This window comes from Thalassophryne amazonica, chromosome 7, assembly GCF_902500255.1.
Source record: "Thalassophryne amazonica chromosome 7, fThaAma1.1, whole genome shotgun sequence".
In the NCBI taxonomy this organism is placed as follows: Eukaryota; Metazoa; Chordata; class Actinopteri; order Batrachoidiformes; family Batrachoididae; genus Thalassophryne; species Thalassophryne amazonica.
In genome coordinates, this window is record NC_047109.1 from 19,087,976 (window position 1) to 19,108,701 (window position 20,726).

The 20,726-nt window shown below is 42.0% G+C and overlaps 1 protein-coding gene across 2 annotated transcripts in view; it reads left to right on the plus strand.

Annotated features, from left to right (window-relative positions):
• The window catches only part of dyrk1b (dual-specificity tyrosine-(Y)-phosphorylation regulated kinase 1B), a 229,835-nt gene that overhangs the window by 190,937 nt on the left and 18,172 nt on the right, over window positions 1-20,726 (plus strand). For both annotated transcript variants that reach the window (XM_034173932.1, XM_034173931.1), the window contains 3 exons: window positions 12,121-12,261; window positions 12,697-12,817; window positions 19,744-19,926. In XM_034173932.1, coding sequence (XP_034029823.1) covers window positions 12,121-12,261; window positions 12,697-12,817; window positions 19,744-19,926 — 445 coding nt within the window. The remainder of the gene's footprint in view (window positions 1-12,120; window positions 12,262-12,696; window positions 12,818-19,743; window positions 19,927-20,726) is intronic.

Sequence of the window (20,726 nt, forward strand, 5' to 3'; positions counted from 1 at the left end):
CAAATAATATTTGGTTCAGTCTGGGACATGGGAATGATCCCTGTGGACTGGTAGAAAGGACCTGTTGACCCAGGTCTTGTATATACTTTTCGGGGTTCAATCAGCAAAGCGACAGAGACGCTATTGCTGTTCTTCTTTTTTTCTCTGCTAAAAGTGTTTATGCAGCAAGAAGTGACCATTCTTAGTCCCATAAATAAATAAATAAATAGTGTGTTGCCCGTGGGGATCCACGGGCTCTAGATTGGGTAGTGTTTCTAAAATGGGTAGCTGACATTTTTCAAGTGTGGTAATGAGTTGTATAATGAGTTGGAAAGGCGTGCGAGTCCAGAATGCACGGCACACGTCGATAGCTGAATGAAGGAAAACAGTCCCAAAGTCACAAATCGTCTAGAAAAAGTGGACGAATGAGCCAGGACTTCTCCCATCACCAAAAAGCCTGCACGTCCAGAGCGCATAAAAGAACGAAATAAAACTGAAAGTAACAAAAGAAAAATGAAACATTCATGATGACGTGACTTGACAGCAGGTGTCAGATCGAGCTCTAGCCTGTGATCATTTCTGCAGCCAACATGCGCTCTCCACAGCACCTGCAGGAGACCAGGTTTGTCTTCACAAAAACAATGTGTTCACATACGCACGTTTGCATGCCGTCTATGGCTGGAACATTCCAGCCACAGACATGCACACAGTCATTTGTGGTGCACAGCTGTTTGTGTGTGTGCGCACAGCCTCTCCAGCCACAGACGGCATGCGAATGTGCGTAAATAGTTACAGTAGTTGATCAAAAGTTCTTGCCGCTGTTTCTGTATGACAGTGTTGCTTTTCATCCCACACATGGACGAGTCACGTTCAGCTCATCGGATCTTTAGTTATTGATCCGTTCAGATTTCGTCAATGTTCGTTCAAGACGTCAGACTTGGGAGGTTAGATGAAGTTGTACGACAGTCAGACGGAAGGCTGACGGTACGGGAACTATGCAAACGATGAGGAACCATCAAGACAGAAAGCAAAACGGAATACGGCCTAATTGAAGTTGTTGTCGGGATTCGTTCTGCTGGGGATGCCATACTTTACATTGAGATGATCAATAAATGAACCATTGTCCTATAGGGATATTATCCTTCACACTTGGGTTAGTAATTGTATTATAAGTTTGTGCTTATAATATAAACTACTCTGTAAAAACCATGAGAAGGAGAAAGGAGAAGAAAAAGAAGAGTTGAAGGAAACAAATGGAAAAAAAATATATATATTTGTTTGCATTTTTCAACATGTTCCACTTCCAGATTTGAGTACTCCTATTCAGTTCTTTTTATATTATAATTTAACTTTGTTTGCTCTGCACACTTAGCAGCGGAGCAGTTTATTAGTTGGCCGTGAGTTGAACATTGGGTATATACCATTTCATTTTTAATTTAGAGATAAGTACATTCTTTTTGTGTTCATTACCTCTTAAGCCTCCTCTTTGAGCTGTAATTTCATTTATGTGAAATGGGTTGGTCTGCTAATTGCACTTTCAGTATGCCTTTTTCCCCCTTATATCAGTGGTATTTTTGACTGCTGTATATTCATCCTGAGATCAGCAGGAGTTCTTTAAGCATTTTTGCTGACTTTTCCTTTGTTTTTCCCATCAGTTTATTTCCCAAGGTGGGGTTTTTTCCCATTTGAAAGCCACTGTTGATAATTTGTTGTTCTGGAGTTTTCATTCAGGTTTTGGCGGGGGAGGGGGCTTGGTGCAGTCTTTTTTTGTTGTTGTTGTTGGAGAATGGTTGATCGCAACAGATTTCCCAGCACTGCAGTCGCAGGTTCTCCTGTCAAATTCTTCATTGGGAATGTCAAAGGAATGGGTAATCAGATTAAAAGATCCAAAGGTTTTTTTTTATCATCTGAAATGCTCAAACCCTGACATAGTATTTTTACAGAAGACACATCTGCGGAACAAAGTCCATACGTGAGTCAGGTTTGTTGCTGCAAATTTAACTCTAGATAAAGAGGGGTCGCCATCATAATTAATAAGAAATCACAATTTGTACTCACAAATGTAATTGCTGAAAAAAATGGACGGTATCTCATTGTTTCAGGAACATTTGTTATGCTTTCTACAAGGCCTAGTTGAACCCAGTTTTGTAGGCAGGAAAACAAAAGATGATAAGGTGCTTTATTCAGTCTCCAAAAAAAAAAAAAAAAAAATCCAAAACAGTCTCAAATGTGCATGTGACCAAGCTCCCACAAAAAATCCAGAGCAACAGAAAACACACTCCCAAAACAAACCAGAATATCATTTAATCAAGACACAGCAAACTTCAAAGAAACACAGATTTTTGTAACATACCCATGAACGAAAAAGAACCAGAGTAGACAGTGGGGAGCATTAACAATGAACCGGTACTGACTGACAAACAAGGAAGTGCTTAAATAAACCCAGGTGAAACCAACAGGTGAGTGGCAAACAAAGGGCAAAACTTATTTAACAGAAAACAACACAACAGGTGATCAACATATGCCAGCGCGGGAACACAGACATAAAAAATGGACAGAGACATCACAGATAACTGAACAGAAGAGTTAAACCAAGAACTAAACCCCACGGCCAAACGGGTCACAGGGCAGAACCAAAACATTACTGCAGAAGAAGGTTTTTCTGATTAATGTTTATGCTCCCAAATTTTCCCAGTCTTCCCTTTCTGGATACACATTCTCTAATCTTGGGTGGGGATCTTAATTGTGTTCTTGGTCCGTTATTAGATTGGTCTAATCCCCACAGTTTATCTCAATGTGTTATGTCGAAAATATTTTTGACTTTATGCTACAGAATGGTGTTATTGACCCTTGGAGATCTTGTAATCCCCCTTCAAAAAAAAAAAAAAATCCTTTTTTTCCCAGTTTATCAGTCTTATTCCATAATTTATTGCTTTTTTTATAGATGATACTCTCAGTATTATTTACCCAAAGTAATTTCCAATCATGCACCTGTTTTTTTAAGCATTCAGTTTTTAAATTATAGATGAAGTCCGCCGTCATGGAGATTTAATTCCCTCCTTCTGTTGGACAATAAATTTTGCCAATTTATCTCTACTGCTATTGATGATTTCCTTGAATTTAACCATAACAAATGTTGTACTTATTATTATTATTATTATTATTATTATTACTTTGGGAAATGCTTAAGTCATATCTTAGGGGGCAAATGATCTCCTACTCTGTGCACTCCACAAAAACCCTAAACTCCACACTCAATGAGATTTCATTGGCACTTTGTGCTATAGATCAGAGATGTTCTCCGAATCCCTCTCCTGATTTATTAAAGCAGTTTTTAATCTACAAGCTGAATTTGACTTTATCACCACTAAGGATGTGCTGTTACATATTTGGAGCTCTTAAGCTCCTTTCACACTGGGGCTGCTCCCAGTTGCGTTGTGTGTCATCATGACGACGCCACATGGAAGCAACCCAGTGCAGAGACGATGTAGCTCGGCGCCACAACAGCGCGAGGGGCGCAAAGGATGAAGCAAATCGGACGCCAAAAATTAAACATGTTTAATTTTTGTTTGCGTCCTCTGCTCGACGCAGAATTAAGTGGTTTCAGCGCAAGTCAGAGCAACAGGACGGTACTCAACGTGACTGGAAGCCACACACTCACAAGACAAAATTATCCGACGCCAATTTATGATTTCTGCTGTGTTCCATTGTTCCCGCAGTATAAATCATGCAGGATTGTTTTTATAGCGTGTACACAATGCAGTAAAAACTACATGCTCAAAAAAGAGCACAGAAAAAAAAATGCTGATTGCAGCTCCTGGCTCTTCTCTCACAAAAGTGTTTAAATAAAATCCATGAGTCCTGCTCACGGGCTGATTGCCAGAGATAGGACATGTCCACATCCAGTAAAAAGTCCAGACATCTCCAGTCCTCTCACGGATGATGCGTTCACACACGCACATGTGAACAATTACACTCCAACGTGCCAAACGCCAGCGAATGTGAGCATTTGCCCACTCAAGTTGGTTACGACGATGAACTGGAGTCAGGTCAAGACCCCGATGAGGACAATGAGCATGCAGATGAGCTTCCCTGAGACGTTTCTGACAGTTTGTGCAGAAATTCTTTGGTTATGCAAACCGATTGTTTCAGCAGCTGTCCGAGTGGCTGGTCTCAGACGATCTTGGAGGTGAACATGCTGGATGTGGAGGTCCTGGGCTGGTGTGGTTACACGTGGTCTGCGGTTGTGAGGCTGGTTGGATGTACTGCCAAATTCTCTGAAACGCCTTTGGAGATGGCTTATGGTAGAGAAATGAACATTCAATACACGAGCAACAGCTCTGGTTGACATTCCTGCTGTCAGCATGCCAATTGCACGTTCCCTCAAATCTTGCGACATCTGTGGCATTGTGCTGTGTGATAAAACTACACCTTTCAGAGTGGCCTTTTATTGTGGGCAGTCTAAGGCACACCTATGCACTAATCATGGTGTCTAATCAGCATCTTGATATGGCACACCTGTGAGGTGGGATGGATTGTCTCAGCAAAGGAGAAGTGCTCACTATCACAGATTTAGACTGGTTTGTGAACAATATTTGAGGGAAACGGTGATATTGTGTATGTAGAAAAAGTTTTAGATCTTTGAGTGTAAAAGAGTTGAGTGTAAAAGAAAGGAAAAAAAGGCTGATTGCAGCTCCTTGTTCTCCCCCCAAACTCTCACCATTGTGTTAAATAAAGGACATAAGTCCTGCTCACAGACTGATTGCCAGAGACTGGACATGTCCATATCCAGTAAAAAGTCTGGACATCTCCATTCCACTCACAGACGGTTCCTTCACGCGCACACATGTGAACAATTAAAAGAAAGATAAAGAAAACTGTCTGGCTGCAGGCAGTTTCTCACTCTTCCCTCAAACTCTCTCATCACTGTGTTAAAAAAAGGACATAAGTCCTGCTCATAGACTGATTGCCAGAGACAGGACATGTCCACTTCAAGTATAACTCCAGACATCTCCACATTTACTCACGGATGGTTCGTTCGCGCACACGCGCATCTTGCGGTCACAGGAGGAAAGATAAACTGTAACAGAACTCAGATCGCAGACCTGCAGCTGAGCACAAGAACAAATATAAACTAGAAGAGAAATCAGAGTGCACAGTCTGGCTACAGCCAAACTGTGCACTCTGATTCCTCTGTGCAGAGAACCTGCAGGCTGCGTTCTCACCTCCTCTCTGCGCCCTGCTGCGTGCACCTGACGCAGATATTTCTGCATCATCATGACGCCACAGGAAGCAACTCGAAGCAGCAAGGGGCTTTACTATGACTGTCGTTTGTTGGCTCATTAGCTAAAGCAACGGGTTGCCTCATGCCTGATACCCCAAATTAAAAGTTCTTCTCATGTTCTTACCACTGATCCTACTGAAATCAGTGCCACTTTTAAATCTTTTGATTCTGCATTATATTCATCTACATTTCCTAATGATGCTTCCAAAATGAAGAAGTTTATCAGCAGTCTTAAGTACCCTGTCATTGTTCCTCATTTCACAGAGGAGCTGGATGCACCACTTTATTTGGCAGAAATATTAAAGTCAATCACAGATATGCAATCTAATAAAGTTCCTGGGTTTCCATTGGAATTATATGAGGTGTTCGTCAGAAAATGAGCGTCTTTGCTTCTATCTGTGTTTCAAGAATCTTTGGAGCGGGGTTCGTTACCACCGATGTTAACACAAGATTCTATGGCTCTCCTTCCTAAGAAAGATAAAGAACCTACTTGTGGTTCATTTATGCTAGACAATCGTCTGTACTCCTGAGGTTGTAATTTCCTTGAATGCAGAGAAAGCTTTTGACAGAGTAGAGTGGAAATACATTTTTGCAGTACCGCAGACATTTATCTCTTGAATCCATCTTCTGTATACATTCCCTGCAAGCTAGTGTACATGCAAATGGCATTCATTCAGACTATTTTTTGTAAGATGTGGTATACGGCAGGGCTGCTCTCTCTCACCCTTGCTTTTTTGCTATTGCTATTGAATCTTTAGCTATTGCTTTACGATCCTTGCCTTTAGTTTATGGTATCTTGTGCAATGGCTCAGAATGTAAAGTATCACTGTATGTGGATGATCTCTTTTTATACATTTCCAATCCTGTAGCTTCTACTCCTACCATCTTGAAAATTTTGGGGGATTGTAGTTGTTTTTCTGGTTATAAAAATGTGGGAAAAAGTGATTGCTTTCCAGTGAATGAAGCCACTTTGAAGCTTGACCAGTCTATATTCCCATTCCATTTAAATAACACTGGATTTAAATACCTGGGTATTACTGTGACACATTCATGTTCTAATTTGTTTTCAGCCAGTTTTACCAGTTTTACCCTCCTTATAGCAAAGTTTAAATCTGACATGAAATTCCACTTTTCTTAATTGGTAGAATTGATGCGGTTAAAACTAATATTTTGCCCAAATTACTTTGTCTGTTACAATCCATTCCTCTTTTTCTACCAGAATATTTCTTTGTCTCTCTAGACAGGTCAGTTTGTTCCTTTATGGGGTGAGAACTCTCCAAGGGTTCATAAAAGTTTGTTACAACAATGTAAATTGACTGGTGGTCTTGCACTTCCAAATTTTCTGTATTATTATTGGGCTGCACATGATCATAAACTTTGTTTAGCACCAATTAAGAACAATCACTTATTTCCCCCTTCACCTTTGGACACAACCTTTTCCCCATGGTATGATAAAGGCTTGAAATATTTGAAAGATTTTTTTGCTGAGGGGGGTTTTGATTCCTTTGCCAACTTGACCACTACTTATGGACTTCCTGTAACACATTTATTTCCCTACCTTCAAATTCGTAGCTTTCTTTCTAAAACTTTTGCAACTTTTCCACTGATACCCCTAAACAGTCTTCCGAGTCTACGAACCCTGTGCGAGAGTTCGTGCACACGCCGTTGTCTTTCGGGCAGGAACACACAGTGCCAGCCGCGGCACATCGCACCGCTTATGTGGAGGAAATATAAAAATGCCAGTCGGTACCTGTGGGACCACATCGCACCGCTTATCTCAATCTCAGTTTATTTATAAAGCACTTTAAAATGCATACCAACAACCAAAGCACTGTACACAACAAGAACAGGCAAGTTAAAATAAATAAACCACAGTTAAAAACAGAAACACAAAAAAAAACATGTCAAACTGCATTAAAAGCCAAAGAGAAGAAATGCGTTTTAAGAGAAGATTTAAAAGCAGAGAGAGAATCAGCCTGCCTAATGTGCAAAGGAAGATCATTCCACAGTTTTGGGGCAACGACTGAAAAAGCTCGGTCACCTCTACGCTTCCTCTTTGACCTTGGGATAACCAACAGTGACAAATCAGCTGACCTGAGTGAGCGTGAAGGTGACGTATAAATGGAGCAGGTCAGACAGATATAGCGGGGCAAAGCCATGAAGACATTTAAAAACAAATAAAAGAATTTTAAAATCAATTCTAAAATGAACTGGGAGCCAATGAAGTGAGGCCAAAACCGGTGTAATGTGCTTGCACCTTCTAACACCAGCTAAAAGTCAAGCAGCAGCATTTTGCACCATCTGTAGGCGAGTAAGCAGAGTCTGATTCAGCCCAATATAAAGTGCATTGCAATAGTCCAGGCGATTAGTGATAAAAGCATGGATTAAAATCTCAAAATGATGCCGTGAAAGAAATCGCTTCACCTTGGCCAGTTGTCTAAGTTGATAGAAACTAGACTTGACTACTGACCTAATCTGAGCATCGAATTTAAGATCACTGTCCAGTTTTACACCCAGGTTTGTTGCTGTCTGTGTCAGATACTGACTCATGGGACCCAGATCAACATTGATTTTGGAAGTGTCACTATGTCCAAACAGCAACACCTCAGTCTTTTTATCATTCAGGTGTAGAAAATTTATGGACAACCATGCCTTAATGTCACCAATGTGGAGAATTAAAAAATAATAATAATAAAACCACCTGGTACCTGTGGACCCACATCGCACTACTTGTGTGTGTGTGGGGGGGTGGCGCACATGACCCACTTGATGCAAATCCATGCCGTACAAAAGCTCTGATTACCAGTCAGAGACTTTACCACTGTGCTACGGAACTGTCCTTTGAAAGCTGTGGGAGTCTGCCTCATATCAGCAAGGACATGGAAGCATTACAAAAAATTTTTAAATCACACACCATATAAAAACACCGCATTTATCAAGCGAACAATACAATTATGATCTGTCTGTTCCTTTGTAAATGACCCATGGTCACAGACTGAGAAGCAGTTCTCATTCATGTCTACATCTGCTGGAGCATCTCCAACCGGCTGTACGTCTTGTGGACGATGCGCCGCAGGACAACGCAGGAGTGTGTGTGTGTGTGTGTGTGTGTGTGTGTGTGTGTGTGTGTGTGTGTGTGTGTGTGTGTGTGTGTGTGTGTGTGTGTGTGTGTGTGTGTGTGTGTGTGTAATCTTACAAGACAGATAACATATAGTGCATGGGTGAACGTGGTGTGCGTGTGTGACCTTCATTTGCCCTTCTTGAACAGCCTATAATGTTTTATTCAAATGTAACATACAATTTCTATCAGGAAGGGTCGAACACTAAAACAACATAGAGACAGACAAGAACAAAAGATGAGTGGTGACAGTAATAAGAGTGAGGTGATGTAATATGTGTAACATCAAAGATGCGGAACCCCCATGATACAACATACCAGGACAGACAGCAACACATAAACAGACAAAGACAGTAACAGTCTGTTGTCTATTTACCGAGTATCCATACACCTATTCCAGGACACCAGCGTCTTAATCCCCTTGGGAACACCCACAACCAAATTGTGGTGACCGCCACAAACACCAGACTCCCCACATACACTTCTCACTTCTGTGGCTGGTATGTTGGGCCAAGACAAGTACAGAACCTTACCATACCATATGACATGGAGCCACACAGGTGAATGCATGTACCTTGATGGAAAGGGATCTAGGATGCAGAGCCCAATGGGAGATGAGGAGAATCGGGGGGCTGTGAAATTAATTCTTTAGAATAGAATAGAATAGAATAATTCTTTATTGTCCACCGATGTGGAAAATTGTCTTTGGCTCACCAGCACAAAAAAGACAAAAAAACAGTCATAAAACATTCATACAAACACACGAATAAAACAAAAATAAGATACATAAAATACACTCAACAAAAATATAAATGCAACACTTTTGGTTTTGCTCCCATTTTGTATGAGATGAACTCAAAGATCTAAAACTTCTTCCACATACACAATATCACCATTTCCCTCAAATATTGTTCACAAACCAGTCGAAATCTGTGATAGTGAGCACTTCTCCTTTGCTGAGATAATCCATCCCACCTCACAGGTGTGCCATATCAAGATGCTGATTAGACACCATGATTAGTGCACGCGTGTGCCTTAGACTGTCCACAATAAAAGGCCACTCTGAAAGGTGCAGTTTTATCACACAGCACAATGCCACAGATGTTGCAAGATTTGAGGGAGCGTGCAATTGGCATGCTGACAGCAGGAATGTCAACCAGACCTGTTGCTCCTGTATTGAATGTTCATTTCTCTACCATAAGCCGTCTCCAAGGGCGTTTCAAAGAATTTGGCAGTACATCCAACCAGCCTCACAACCGCAGACCACGTGTAACCACACCAGCCCAGGACCTCCACATCCAGCATGTTCACCTCCAAGATCATCTGAGACCAGCCACTCGGACAGCTGCTGAAACAATCGGTTTGCATAACCAAAGAATTTCTGCACAAACTGTCAGAAACCGTCTCAGGGAAGCTCATCTGCATGCTCATCGTCCTCATCGGGGTCTCAACCTGACTCCAGTTCGTCGTCGTAACCGACTTGAATGGGCAAATGCTCACATTCGCTGGCGTTTGGCACGTTGGAGAGGTGTTCTCTTCACGGATGATGCGAAGGAGATGTGTTGCACTGCATGAGGCAAATGGTGGTCCCACCAGATACTGACTGGTATCCCCCCCAATAAAACAAAACTGCACCTTTCAGAGTGGCCTTTTATTGTGGACAGTCTAAGGCACACCTGTGCACTAATCATGGTGTCTAATCAGCATCTTGATATGGCACACCTGTGAGGTGGGATGGATTATCTCAGCAAAGGAGAAGTGCTCACTAGCACAGATTTCGACTGGTTTGTGAACAATATTTGAGGGAAATGGTGATATTGTGTATGTGGAAAAAGTTTTAGACCTTTGAGTTCATCTCATACGAAATGGGAGCAAAACCAAAAGTGTTGCGTTTATATTTTTGTTGAGTATACATGGAAGTAAAAGAAGAAATAGAATAAGACCTAGTAAGATAAATAAAACGTACAGTAAGATCTAATAAAATCAAATAAAACAGAAGTAAAGCAGGTCAGGTTTAATTTGTGGAGTGGTCACTTTTTTGAGTTCATTATGGTGACGGCATTTGGTATAAAAGATTTTTTGAAAGAACCTTTGGCCAGAGGAGCTCTGTAGCGCCTCCCAGACTTCAAGAGCTCAAACTGACAGGACAGAGGATGAGAGCTGTCTGCCAGGACAGCTCTCATCTTCATTAAAAAAAAAGTCCTGTCTAAAGTGCTTGTTTTTGGCAGGACTTTGATGTTTACAAAACCCAGTGAGCTGAGCAACATTGTATTGCTTCAGTCTTAAAATGTTTTTATTGTCAAAGAATTTCAGGTAACAGCAGTAAACTTCACACATTTCACTTCGTGCCCGCACCATTCAGACTGAAACCTGCACTGCTACCCAAAATTCTCACCTTCTTCCCTTTGATCTTTGCAAGTATGCGTTCTGAATTTTGAGCCCTCTTGGTCCCCAGATGTGAGAGGCTGGTTGTGGCTGCTGATGGCGTTAAAGCTAGAGTTTGTAGTCCTGGAGAGCTAGCAAGAGAGCTAGAACGATTGGAAAGTAGCACCTCCTCTAGGTTCCACCCCCTACCCCATCACTGCTCCGTCCAAAGCCACGCCCCCACAAACTTGTACGCGCATCTGACTATGGGACTCAGCGGGGCAGAGGAGAGCAGAGGATCTTTGTCATAAATAACATGCAGAAAAGCTAAAGTTAGCTTTTGGGCTAATACAAGCTACAAACGTAGCCAAGTTGGCAAATTATATATGAAAATAACAAATACCCCTGAAGCAAACCTGTCCAACAGAAAGAGAGCAGCCTCTATGTCACTTTTCAGGCCCTTCAGATGCCTCAGTTGTTTCCACTGAGAAAATGCTGCGCTGATGTTGACTCTCTTCTGACCGCTTGCTTTATCTTGAGCCTTTTTCATTGCAGCCTTTTCTGCCTCCGGCTTTCCTTTCCTTGGCTTTCTGTCGGGGTGAGCTGTTAAACGTAATGATGGAAGTGGTAGTTTCTGCTGTATTCCCTCTGCCACTGTACTGAAGTGAACTTCTTTGGTGAAATGAGATGAGTGTGCATGCAAGGAGGGAGGGACAGAGATGGGTGTTGAGCCTGGTGACGCGAGCAGGAAGAACTAGACATGAAGGCATCTGATTGGTTTTTTGAGAGCGCACAGCAGGGTTTACACTGGTCGGAGTTTTATTGATCCTACAGCTGCTACAGATGTCTGATTTTTTTGTTCCTTTTTCTGAATACATAATGTATTGACTACTGTTAGGATTGATGGACCATTTCACCCAATATAAGAAAAAGTGTTTCTGAACAGAGTTACCTACCCTAGCTTTAATTCTGGTTTCATAAACTAGGCTGGGTGTGTTTAGCTGCACCTGATGCACAGTGTTACTGGGGAGGCCGGTAACACATTGTGTTTCCTTTTATCTCACTTCTGGAGTTTCCACAGATTTGTTTGAAGAGAAGATGTGTGCATGAATACATGCACAGACACTGATCATATGTGTCACACTGTAGTTAGCGTGTTCAGAATCATTGAATGTCTTTTCCTTCAGCATGGTGTTTGAAGCAGGAGGCTGTTTTAATGTGTGTGTGTGTGTGTGTGTGTGTGTGTGTGTGTGTGTGTGTGTGTGTGTGTGTGTGTGTGTGTGTGTGTGTGTGTGTGTGTGTGTGTGTGTGTGTGTGTGTGTGTGTGTGTGTGTGTGTGTGTGTGTGTGTGTGTGTGTGTGTGTGGTGCCTGTAGGTGGACCAGATGAATAAGATTGTGGAGGTTCTTGGGGTTCCTCCCAGCCACATGCTCGATGCAGCTCCCAAAGCCAGGAAGTATTTTGACAAGCTGTCAGATGGTCTGTGGATGGTGAAAAAGAACAAGGACGTGAAGAAGGTCAGTTCCAAAAAGTCAAATCAAATATACTTTATTGTCCCTGCAGGGAAATTTGTCTTGGGCATAGGTACTACACATAGCAGAGCAGAAAATGACAAATGGCACAATAAGATAGATACGGCAATAATAAAACCACAAAATCAAAGAAAGATTAAAGCCAAAGTATAAAACCTCTGTCATGTGCTTTTGTGAAAATGTATTGGTGATTACCAAGCGGGAAACTAATGCTCTCAGATGAAGCTCCACCTGGAAGAAGGCTCTTCTTCTTCTTCTTCTTCCATAGAAAATCGATGATTGAGGTTACACAGACTTTGTCCAGTAGAAATACAGTCTATGGGGAATACTAGATTATTTGATCATTTGTTGCTTTTTTACCACTTAAAAAAGATGAATTCTTATTTCCTGGATCTTGATGATGTATTTGTGTGTTTGTAGGAGTATAAGCCCCCAGCCACACGCCGTCTTCACGAGATTGTAGGCGTAGAAACTGGAGGGCCAGGGGGTCGGAGAGCAGGCGAGCCAGGACACGCCCCCTGTGACTACCTGAAATTTAAAGGTAAGCCACTGTCAGCAGCAGATCTGTCTCACTAAACTCCATAGTGTACGTCATAAAGACGGGGCGTGTCCACCACAATGTGAGACTTTACCGTCCAGCTGTGCTGTGGCACAAGTTAGCTACGTGTATTCTTCATCTTCAAGGCCAAATTAAACATCATTCACGCCATCTCTTCTGTGATGTGTGGTTATGTGGATGTCCAGGAGCTGTTGTAAACAATGAAAAGTGGATCACAACTGTGACAGAAGTGTGGCAATGGTTACCTTGTGGTGTGGCTTTCTTTAAACAATGTGAAATTTCAGGTTTGAGTATGCCAGGCGACACATGGGAGACAATCCTAGATTTGTTGTTTTCTTGTATGAAAATTCTTCTTTGCTCTACCATGAAGCTGTTTTAACTGCTGATGTAAAAATCACAAGTTGCACAGTGCACAGTTTCTCCAGTCATAGCCGCAGAAGCCGAGAAATCCTCGGTGTCTTAGTGGTTTCCCACACTTGTCTCTTCCTTGTACAGTCACACTCAGGTTTTGAGAATTGCTTACCCCAGACAGATTTACTGTATAGTACGACACTATTTGTGTTTTTGTATAATTGATGGAAATGCAGGCCACAAAAATGTTTGTGTATCCACACAATGTCTAAAAAACAACCCTGATTGGAATAGTGAGGAGCCAGTTGAGGTGGCTCGGGCATCTTTTACGGATGCCCCCTGGATGCCTCGCTGGAGAGCTGTTCCGGGCACATCCCATTGGGAGGAGGCCCCGGGGAAGACCCAGGACACACTGGAGGGACTACGTCTCTGGGCTGGCTTGGGAACACATTGGGATTCCCCCAGAGGAGCTGGGGGAGGTGTGTGTGGATCGGGAGGTCTGGGTGACTTTGCTTGAGCTGCTGCCCCCGCGACCCGACTCCGGATGAAGAGGAAGAAAATGGATGGATGGATGTATTAAAAATAATCCTTATATTTAGTTTTTTAAGTTACTTATGGACCCTGAAAATGGAGGGACTGTATCAAAATGTTTTTAAGCCCTAAATGGTTAATGTGATGTTCCAGATAAAAGTCAATACTGCTTTAACATCTGGATTGTTTTATTTGAGCTCTGTTGTGGTGTAGTACAGAGGTAACATGACAAATGTCATTATCTGAATACTGATGGACCGGAGTGTATGACTGCACACTCGTGGCTGACTGGTTCCACCCCTCTGCAGTCACTGTTGGGATGTTACAGAGCCCTGGCAACCACCAAAATGGAGAAGAGCTATTTGTAATCAAAAAAGAGAGAGCTAACAATAATGGGGTGATGCATTTCATTTTAATTTAATTTAACCTTTATTTAACCAGGTTAGTCCCATTGAGATCAAGATCTCTTTTGCAAGGGAGACCTGGACAATTAGAAAGTTTCCAATTCACCTAACCTGCATGTCTTTAAATAGGTCTGATGATGGTGTGGAGCCACAGAATTCTTCTTGGACCTGCAATTGTCAAAATTCTGAGTAAGACTGCTGTCCTGCTATGTTTGCTACAGGGAACAGTGTATCTGGATGAGATGTGATTTTATTGGGTGACCAAGTTAGATTTTGGCCAAACTGTATGACTCCTGGACCGCGGCATCATCCACCCACGACCATTTCATGTCATGTAGACATACACTTTAAATGAATGTGATGTACAAATTTCAGTCTGAAATGGGGAAAATAATTGAAGGAAAGGATGACAATCAGGTTCAGGAGATTGACAAAGTATTGAAAAAAGTTTCATGTGGGGCTTGATAGAAGGACAGGGAACAATATATGGCCCACCATAATTAAGTCTCGTCCAGGAGCATGCACTGGTGTCATATTGCCACATTCATGACACCATGGACAGTCTTGTCCCTGGATGGCAACCACTCAGGCAGATTGGCCAAATTTTTCTGGCCTGTTACACTGTGCACACATTTAATCAACTACACAGAAGAGCACCACAGGGATTAAAGTTCTCTGTCACTACAAGGGATTTCCATCAATTGAGCTGCCAAAAGGCAGTGTTCACGCTGACGCCATCCTTCCACAAAATCATGGACGCAAGATATAATATTTACTAAGTTCAAAACATTCAAAAATCAATGTGTAGAATAACACTTGCCGCTTTTGAGAAGCGGAAGTCCGCCTCTTAACCCCTCTCAAAGCCATTTAAAAATGTGAGTCATGAATCACTTTTGTGCAGATTAAAGTCACTAACTGAGACTCTTGTCTTGTTGCAGGCAAGAAAAGTGAATTGTCCTCCGTTCTGTTGGCACAGCTCCAAACACTGCGCCGCTCTGCCGAGTCAAGTTAGACTCCGGCTGGAATTAATAACTTCAAAGCGACTCATCGTTTTAAATCAAATGACACGTCTTTCCAAATGTTGTAATACAAACAATAAACTGCAATCGACCAAAATGTTTTTTTGCTCCCAAAATGAGACGTCCTGCGTTCTTTATGAATTACATTGATGCTGACGTGCAGCACAGCTGGCTAAGCTCAGCTCAGAAGCTTTGGAGTTACATTTATGCCATTAATGTCTGAAAAGTAATCCTAAAATGATTCTCTCCAGCCTATCGAGTAGAATATGATGATCCACGGTATCACACGCAGCACTAAGATCTAACAGCACCAGAACTGTAGTGGTGTCCAAATCCATTGCAAGCAGAATATCATTCACCACCATGAGTGAAAAATAAGTTTTTTGTGTTATTCATATTCTCTGAAAAATGGCCAAAAATCTAAAATTCTGCCAGTGTATGTACACCTTTGACTGCAACTGTATAAGAAAGTGGACATCTGCCAGATGTCGTCTGATGTTAAAAGCAAGCCACATCAGCTGGTGAGGTATCCTGACAAATTGTTTACTATATTGACGCATCAGAACACCTAGGGTGTTCCGAGAGAAATTCTGCATGAAAAGGAACAGGCAGATGCATGAGCATGCAGCCAATAACATGTTTATTGTAACATCCACACCTCCATATATTTCAATAAAATATCTGATTCATTTATTCATTTTGTATACCTGTTGAGGGGGAGCTGGAGCCTATCCCAGCAGTCATAGAATGCCAGTAGAGGGCTAAAATGTCTGATTTCATCACAAATAAAGAATAAATCACAAATTATTCATCCATTTAGTGCCAGACGGTGCCAGATCCGTTATGCCTTGTGTGCAACTCTGGGATTGCAAATTCTTAAATTGATGCCATTGTCATGTGACTACTGCTGATTTAAAAAATAAAATAAAAATTGTGCGCGTGGGTAAAATGATTACTTTAAACACTTCCTAATGCAAAGGTATTCTGGATTATCCGGTACATGTACGGCACATGGAATGCCCAGCACACACTGACGACATTGTCACAGGTAAGACATGGATGCGACAAGAAATAGATCATGAAAACTCATTCATTTTTGTTTTTACGATGTGTTGAAATAAAAAAAAAAAAGATTTAGTTTAGGGTGAGCCTTTAATCAACTTAAACAAAATAATAATAATTTAGAGTGGGCTTTTAATCAACTTCAGTAAAAAGTTAATACAATTAATTAAAAAAAAAAATACTTTCACAAGGTTTACCTAATACCAGCAACTGAGTGGATATTTGTAGCAAAATACAGTAACCTTGCACTCTCTCTCTCTCTCTCTCTCTCTCTCTCTCTCTCTCTCTCTCTCTCTCTCTCTCTCTCTCTCTCTCTCTCTCTCTCTCTCTCTCTCTCTCTCTCTCTCTCTCTCTCTCTCTCTCTCTCACACACACACACACATTCACTCACACACTCACAAACACAGTATCACCTTGCCATTGAATGATAAGCACAATGTAGAACCGCTATAAACTGTTCAGGGATGTTTTCACAGTGTGTTATTATGACTCTGTTAGTCCCTACAGGAGCAGTTCTTATGTACAATGGACATACCTTCAAACTCACAGTTTGTTGAAGTTATTGAAGTTTGAAGAAGTTATTGCATGCTAATAACCACCTGATATTTATTTGGAAAGACTAGCTTAGAGTCAAAGATTTGATCCAAAGCTTTGAATACTCCACAGTGCTTTGGCTGCAATATTTGCTTTGAATTATGTGACATCCCACCCTGGTGTCTGACATAATCCATCAATAACTAGGTATCATAGCGCAGTTAGTTCACAGTCTGCTTTGTGTTTTGAATTCAGTCAGTAAAACATTTTGTGTCCAAGCTTCAAAGCGCTTTAAGATACTTCATGCTGTGCTCCATGCTGATCTTTGCTTCCAGTGATGTCATGTGACCGCAAAAGTACACAAACAAAATATGATAAAAGTAGCTAGATGGTGAACTTGGAGAACAAAGGCCATTTTGGTCATTTTGTCAGCCAGAGTCACAGCGGGTGAGTGAATCTCCTACTCTGGGTGTGAGTGATTTGTCCCTTGTCCAAAAAAATTAGATTAAAAAAAAAAAGATGAAAACTGATGGCAGTTGGTCCAGCACACACAGAGCTGCTTTCATGAGGGGAACTTTGAGGCTCAAATTAAAGCAGCCTCAGGCCACATGATTGTGAAAACCTAATGACCGTCCATAGACTCTCTATGACCTGCGACTCAACCATAAAGTGGGCTTTACTCTCACTAACCGAAATGACAATACTACAATGAAGTGCTGAAACACATCTTAATACAGGCTGACAGGCACTTGCACACTCTGACTCTGAACAAACCAGACTTATTTCTTATTTACACATTAATTATGTTGTGGTATATTTCCTTTTATCAATAATCTGAGGGGACTATTCCCCAGCGCCCTCTAGTGACCAGCCAACCTGGTTTATCATGTACATTCTTCTGATCTCCACCAAATTCATCACTACTGCAGCTCATTGTACTCTGACCAGGTGAATCACTGAATGAAATCATGGATGCAAGCCAGTTTTCTCCTACTTAATTACAATAAATCTGACATGATGATCATCAGTTCCAAATCCCTCACAAAAACCATTCACAATTTCTGCCTCACCATTGACAAGTCCACCCTGTGTCCCTCATCATACGTCTGTAACCTCTATGTTATTTTTGACAACAGCCTCTCCTTTCAACACCACATCAAGCAATCCATCAGCACTATCTTATTTTATCGAGAAGACAGCACATCTCCATCCATTAATCCCATTCTTTTCTGCTGGCATTTTAATCTATTTTATCACATCCACACTTGACTACTGCAGGAGTATCCTGTATGACACTAAAAGAAGCTCCAATGCATCCAGAATTCTGCTGCACGCCTGCTCAGTTTCTCCAACACCTGAGACAACAATGCCACAACCTTCTGATCCTCCACTCGCTTCCTTACCACAACATATTCAAATCAAGTCTGGGAGCATATGTTGGTGCTGCACTTTGCTGCATCAATGACACCACAGAACCACCTTGGGTCCTGGATGGCAACCACCCAGGCAGACAACCGGCCCATTCCAACATCTGTAAAATAACAATCTATGTGCCAATCATGTCCTCAACACTGAGGACATGAGTAGCTGGATTATGGACAGAGAAATGTGCCACGTGGCCAAAATGTTGAAGCTGATTCACGTGGTACTCCTCATATTAGTCGCTCTGTGTAACTGCTCGTTTGAGACAGTCATTCCAGCGCTACCTAAGGATCCTCCAAAGACACCTAGCACTAAAGACATCCAGTAGTTGCCTTAGGTTGCTGGTTATTGTCAAGTCTCACAACTGTACAGCAAGACAGGCAGCACCAGCACCCTAAAGACATGCAAACTTATCGGCCCCCCAAATATCTCTGTCCATTGTCCTTATGGCTCGATAAATTCTTCCAAGGCGTCTCTTGATCTCAATGGCCAAAGACCCAGAAACTTGTAGATCACTGCCAAGATAAGTGAATGTCTCTTCAAGTGTAACACTTTCACCACACACACTTACACTTCTGATGGCTGAGTCCAGGAAGTTGTTAAAAGCCTGAATCTTCATTTTGATCCAGGACAATCTCAAACCCAAGTACTTCGATTACTCAACAGTTTCCTTTGGGATTAATAAAGTTCTTCTTATTCTTATTCAAAGTCACTGGTTACTACAACCCAACACCCTGTCCATGTAAGCATTGAACAGTGTAGGAGCCAGAACGTGTGGACTCTCCAAGAAGCTACTGGACATCATATCCAGGACAGATGCAATAAATTCAATTCAAAATTTTCTCTTCACTCAGAAGTGCTCCATGTCTGGGCTTCTTTTTACCTGACTGGCCTGCGTCATTTCCACACCCTTTCCCGCAGCCTCAGTTCCTCCAATGCCAAACTTCTACCGTGTCTGTACCCCTTAGAACCAAGCACTGGACCTGGCGTGACAGAACTTTCTACATTTCTGCCCCCTCTCTCTGGAACTCCCTCCAAACATGTCAGAGACCATACTGAACTGTCCAACTTCAGATCATTTGTCAAAGCTCATATTTTTAGAATTGCTTTTTTAATATTTCTGATGTATATTTGTTGTGCATTGCTGTTGTATTGTTTTCCTTTGGGGCAGCACGGTGGCTTAGTGGTTAGCACTGTTGCCTTACAGCACGTCATGGGATCAAGTCCCACCTGCAGCTTTTCTGTGTGGCGTTTACATGTTCTCCTCGTGTTTACGTGGTGCTCCAGCTTCCTCCCACATCCAAAGACATGCAGATTAGGTGGACTGGAAACTTTAAATTGTCCGTAGGTATGCAGGCAGATGTGAATGTGTTTGTCTGACTATATGTGGCCCTGCGACAGACTAATTGGAGTAAGCGGTAAATGATGAGTGAGTGTTTTCCTTTGATTTTGTTGAATTGTACTTACAAAAGTCCTCTGAATAAAAGGCTTTATTGTTTTTATTTCATTTTATTTTTGTTGTAAACCATGTTGAATCATGTGCAGTGTTCAAAAAAGTAATGACCTTTTTTCCCTCCTCTTGCAGATCTGATTCTGCGCATGCTGGACTATGACCCTAAAAGTCGGATCACACCTTTCTATGCCCTGCAGCACAATTTCTTCAAGAAGACGACAGATGAGGGAACCAACACCAGTTCGTCTACATCCACCTCTCCTGCCATGGACCACTCCCAGTCGACCTCCACGACGAGCTCAGTTTCCAGCTCTGGTAAAGCAGAGTCCGCTTGGCCTCCAGCTCTGTGAATGCAGTCACACTTATGCTCCATCTGCCACCTGACACAGGAGGATGGAGCCCTGTCTCTTTGCTTGTATACACTTTTAGCGAACACTTTGTGGGGAGAAGGTACTTGGGTCAGTGAAGAGATGTGCACATTTGGTGGGACCTCCAGATGAGAGACACAATCTTTTCTTTCTCAGAACGTCTTTTATAAGATTTGAAGAACTGGGCCCATATCCACAAAGCACCCTAAGGCTAGAAGTAGCTTTTAGTGACGTTATTCTAAGAAAAATCTTAGAATTCCTCAAATTGTTAGACATGTTATCAGGTTTGGTTGTCAAAGCTGGCTGGACACAAATGCATGACACAAACACACAGCTCTGTAAGTTTAAATCATTTACTGAGTTCGTTAGCTGGGGCCAGTACACAGCAAGGCAGTCAAAAGTACAAAAAGCATCAGGCTGGAGGCGTGGTCGAGAAAGGCAAGCAGGTGGTCAAAAAACATGATGAGGCAAGGCAAAAACACAAAGGTCGAGCTGGAAAGAAAGCACAAGGCGCATTGATGTGGCGAGGAACTAACACACCCAGTGAGCTTATACGAGGTCTGTTAGAAAACTATCCGACCTGTTTATTTAAAAAAAAAAAACTATATGGATTTGAATCATGTGCGCTTGCATCAGCCAAGCTTGAACCTTCGTGCGCATGCGTGAGTTTTTTCACGCCTGTCGGTTGCGTCATTCACCTGTGGGCAGGCTTTGAGTGAGCACTGGTCCTCCCCCCCTCATCGGATT